This window comes from Sinocyclocheilus anshuiensis, unplaced genomic scaffold (assembly GCF_001515605.1).
Source record: "Sinocyclocheilus anshuiensis isolate Anshui unplaced genomic scaffold, SAMN03320099.WGS_v1.1 scaffold2394, whole genome shotgun sequence".
In the NCBI taxonomy this organism is placed as follows: domain Eukaryota; kingdom Metazoa; phylum Chordata; class Actinopteri; order Cypriniformes; family Cyprinidae; genus Sinocyclocheilus; species Sinocyclocheilus anshuiensis.
Genome location: NW_015555876.1, coordinates 105,680 through 110,949, shown reverse-complemented (window position 1 = coordinate 110,949; position 5,270 = coordinate 105,680). Strand labels below are relative to the sequence as shown.

General features: G+C 34.3%; 1 protein-coding gene across 1 annotated transcript in view; it reads left to right on the top strand.

Annotated features, from left to right (window-relative positions):
• Positions 1–2,002: 2,002 nt before the first annotated feature.
• Positions 2,003–5,270, top strand: part of penka (proenkephalin a) — a 5,958-nt gene continuing 2,690 nt past the window's right edge. The window contains exons 1-2 of the mRNA XM_016470096.1: positions 2,003–2,181; positions 2,674–2,814. Of these exons, the coding sequence (XP_016325582.1) occupies positions 2,680–2,814 (135 nt within the window). The 5' untranslated portion in view covers positions 2,003–2,181; positions 2,674–2,679. The remainder of the gene's footprint in view (positions 2,182–2,673; positions 2,815–5,270) is intronic.

The following is a 5,270-nucleotide window of genomic DNA, read 5'->3' as shown; positions in this document are numbered from 1 at the left end:
TACCATCATTAATTATGCAAAAACCTGTCAACATAAAATATCGATCTACATAAATTTCATAGTTCATTAATATGAAACTACCACTTTGCTGTAGAGTTTATGAAGATAACATGCCAGTGAGAGTGGAATGGCGTGCTAAACAAGCATATTTTCCAGCTATGGCCCCCTGGCAGGCAAAACCATCATCATCTTGTAATTTAATGGATCAATATGATGCTTTCAAAATCTCCAGCGGCACATTAAAACTATAGTGGCATCTATGCAAATTGCCACTTAAAACAGGTCCACACGAAGTGTTACTCACAATCTCCATGGTTTCTCATTTTGAATTTATATTGTTTATTTACAGATTAGATTCATTGTCAGCCTAGAGGAAAGTTGGATTCATTTTTTCGCTTTATGAGGAAAACCAACATAGTTCAGTTGGAGAGGATTGCTACACTGATCCATTATCAAAAGATGTTTGATTCAGAATTCATAAAAAGCATAAACCATTTTTAAAATGATTGAATGAATGATTAACAGTCCTTAATTTAAAACGGTGACTAAGTGCTTGATTACGTGCAGAGGTCTGTCAAATCTGTCCTCATAAAGTCTGCTGAATTAATAAGAACAGCATTACTTCTAAAACTGATTAAAATTAATTACCATTTCCAAAACAGTGTTTCCTAATTGGATTCAAGAAACGTATTTTTAGTAGTCATGATATTGTCTTTGAAATGTTATTGCCACCATATAGAGAAATGTGTTTAAGGGCATTAATTGTCTCATTGTTAGAATTCATGCTTAAATGCTTAGTTATAGTATTCATATATTTGATGTGAAGTCATTAATCATTAAGATGCTCCTGTCAGAAGAGGTTTGTTGTTAAATTGAACGTAAAAATAAGAAGTGCATAATTAGAATTAAATTCAGCATGAAATGAAAAGTCACCCTATTTTATAAATGGTTATTGACATGTTATTGATTGTATTGTGACTATTCATCCATCCATGTTTCATTTGTTAATTTTTTTTATTACCTCATAATTTGTAAGTATATTTCATAACCCAATCTTCTGTTGAAACGATTTCTCTCTGATGATGTATGTCAGAGTTCTCCAATAATTTAGTCCACTTAAACCCGCCCCCTTCTTATAATCGACTGCAAGCTTGCATTCAGATCTGCCTCCATCCAATTGTCACCAACTCGCCAACACCAGTTTTTACTTGCATTTGGCACTTGGCTAGTGTTAATCTCAGGCCCTGATTAGCAGTGTATCCAACGCCTCTGACTGATGTCTGTTATTGTCCTGACAACCAACTTCTTAATACTTCAGGCTACATGGAACCTGCAATAGAAAAATCTAGAATTTACTGTGATAACTTTTAAATTGCCTTTTTATGACATCAGTTGTCTATGGGCTCAATGAGGAAGAGTCTGACTTTTCCTGGAAACTGATATTTGACCAAATGAGCAAATATCAATAAAATGTGTCAAATGAGTAAATGTTATGATACATATATCAAAATGCTGCAACAGCTGTTTAAAAACACTGCAGACATAATAGGAAGGATGCAAAACAATGACATCAGATAGAGCAGTCATGATGACACTGATATTAATACACTGCAAATACTCAGGAAAAAACACAGATTAAGCAGTTGGATTGAATACACGCCTATGGTTCTCCTATGGCACTCCTAAGAACTGTTCACTGAAAGGTTCTTTGGGAACCAACAATGGTTATTTTTGCTACACCCTTTTGGAACATTTATTTTTAATAATATATTCAGCCAGATTAATTATCCCCAAACATAAATATTCACAGTAACTATAGTTATAATGATCAAATGCACTGTTTTGATCACTTGAAACTTGCGAGGGCTACTGTATTATTCGAGAATCGAAAATTATCACATTCATTGATTCTCTCGTCACTCCATGCGTGAAGCTTCCTGCTGACGTCAGATTGCAAAGCGTGGTGTCATGAGGGGATGCTGCTTAAAGTTGTGAGTGACGGTCGTTTCTGAACAGAGCAGGTGTGGAGTTTATCCTCGTGCTGTGAGATACAAGATACGTTACCAAAGACGCCACAACACGACTGACTAGTGATCTTTTTCTCTTTTTTCTCCCTGTGAGAAGCTGTCCAACATATTCAGCACTACAGTGGACACTACCAAAGAAAACTACTGTAAAAAGGTAAACTAACGGAGAACAACTTTGAGCAGAATTTAAAGTAGCATAATAAAATGATTAACTAATAATTTTATACACTGGATAGGTTGTTTGGTCGATTGATGGGTTCTTTCATAAGCAAATGCGCTTACTGTACTAAACAATTTGTGAGCGTGCGTATTATAGGCTACACTATTTTTGTAATATATGAGTATAGCCCTATTCGCACGGGATTAGTATTACCTGGTGACCTCCAGTCATTTGTAATAATTGCGGAGGTTGTCTGTGATATTAATCCCGTGCGAATCGGCCATGTCTGTAATTTGTAAAGTAAAAATCCCCCCGCAAATAACCTACCATATTTCGCCGAACACCGAAGTCCTGTGATAATACTAATCCCGTGCGAATAGGGCTTTAGATATAGTTTACCATACATTTTCAATTTGCAAGACTCTGCCAGAGATTGATTTATATCTTCCTTATGTAAGTAAAGGTTAAATGCTTAATTGTTTGCAGCCCGCCATGGCGTTAACTGTGAACTGGTGTACTCTGGTTTTGAGCGCCTGTCTCGTGCTGATGGTTCGCGCTGAATGCGGCAGAGACTGCGCGCTCTGCGTTTACCGGCTGTTCCGTCAACAGACAGAGATCGACACACTGGTGAGTTTCATTTAATCTCCATATATATATTCAGGCAAAAGTCAACTAATAACGCTACATATACTAACTAAAAGTTTACACTGTGTATTTTTCATAGAAGTCAGGTCGGGGCAAGATTTAAGTAAAAAAAAATCGTACAATTTATTAATTATAATATTTGTTTATATTTTTTAATGTTGCATTTTACATTTGTTTGCTGTTTCGTAATTATTTTACAAAATGGCAGGTTCTATTGTGACAACTTACCCCTTAGTGAGACAAAATGGTTGGATATCCGTGAGCTGTGTTCTGTATTTTCTTTTTCCTGGAGAAAATGGCAGAAATGTTCAATAGTTTTTTGTAGTCAAGCCTTAACAAAAATTGACTTTCAAACCTGAAGCTATCCTGAGAAGAACTGTGTGACAACTAGCCCCGTTCCCCTCCATATATCAGTCTTAGTGATTTTTATTTGCAATTAAGTGAAAATGTATTATAGTTTAAATGTATATTAAATTCAGTCAGCTGAACTTTACAGTGTTATTTAACCCACATAAGTTTAAATAATTTTTAATTTCATAATTACCTCTACTGTTTTTGTAATATGGTTAAAGTGTACTGCAAAATGTTTACAAGCATTTCAGGTAAACTAAAATATAATTTAATTTCTATTTAAACTTGGATGTCATGTATTTAAATATATTTGTAATTACACATTTGTCATGATGAAGTTTAGTACATTTAAAATATATTAATTTTAATGTAATATTGAATAACACGCTACAGTTAAAAATTAAGTACTTTACATGTGTTTTAATATATTAGTAAACACATCAAAATAAGTGTACTTCTTTAACAACAAACAGATTATTAAAACATGATTTAAAAATATATTTTAAAGTATAACCTTTGTCTGTTATTATTTTTATTAAGTCTACTTAAGTGTGTTAAGAAACAGTCATGAAAGTGTATTATCTTTAAGTACACTTAAGTGGTCTTTAGCATTAAGTTATTAGCAATAAGGTATTAGTAAAAATTATTTAATGATAGTGATGATTTACAAATAATACATCAATACAAAATGTCCTGTAGCATTAAGTAAACTACTTTTGGTAAAATGGGACTTTAAACATGAACAAAAGATGAGCATGATAAACTCTATAGTTTGGTTTTAAATTTTGTATTTTTATGTGAATGCAGTATACAGGCACAAGTGATGTAATTTTCACTAAAAGTTGTTTGTGCTGTAGTTCAACACAAGTTCTTCAAATCTTGTGCTGCCAAGTGACAAACTGACATTTTCCACTGTTAACATTGTAAAGCTGCTTTGACACAACCAGTATTGTATAAAGCGCTATACAAATAAAGGTGACTTGACCTGACTTGATTTGTTCAATTTGTCAGTTGTAATTAGCATTCTTTACAGTTTTTCTCAGTCGCTTTGGTGCATTTCTCGAATCATCCTTAATATTTGCAAAGAAGTATGCGCATTTCTCAAAACAATTCGTACAAACAGCACCACACAATGGATTACCTGCAAAAGCCTGTAACTTACTCAAAATCTTTTGTTCATCTCTCAAAAGTAAGTATTTATGTCAATGAACATCTGTCAATGAATGCCATCAGAATGAAAAGTCCTTGTGTCATTGTTCACAAATAAGATAGTCAAAATGCTTAGTCACGTTGTCAATATTACAGTGCACTCTGTTAGTATTACCTGATGCAAACTATGGCAACAGTTTGGATAACAGTTACTGTATTGAAATGCAGAAGGCTGCACTTCTTATGTATGTCATATATCCATTTCAAAAGTACAAATTTACACATTACTGTATGTGGGATATTGATTGAAAGAGACTGGACAGGAATTCACAGTTACACTCTACTAGTGGTCTGACAAAAAAAAAAAAACATTACGTCATTGTAATATAGAAAAGAAATATGGGCACAAAGGCGAAAAATAAAATTATAAAGGCAAACACAAGAAACACCCCTTAGGAAGAACTTTGCTTTTACCTGCAGCACTGTATGAGGAATTGCAGTGCAGTCTGTCTACACCTCTTGACGTGCCAGTCTGTCGGCCCACAGATTCTCATCTATATCATAACGAATATCTTCCCTTGCAATGCAACGTGGAATTGGAGTCAAGTGAACCATCTCACAACTTCATATATGTGGATGAGGCTGGCTTCAACCTGACCAAAAGCAGAAGGCGTGGTTGAAATGGCATCGGCCAGAGAGCTACTGTTGATTTACCAGGCCAATGGGGAGGAAATATTAATTGTCAGAATTTGTAAATGTTCTCTCTCTCTATGTATGCTTTCCAAGGAAAAGTTCATGAGATGCACCTTTGAGCAATTTCAGAGAACTGGTTCATCATTAGCTGATCCTTATTCTCTTTATTAGTAAAAGTCAAGATTCACCTGCACAATTCATGGCAAATTTACAACAAGTCTAATAGAAATGTGTAGAAAATATGC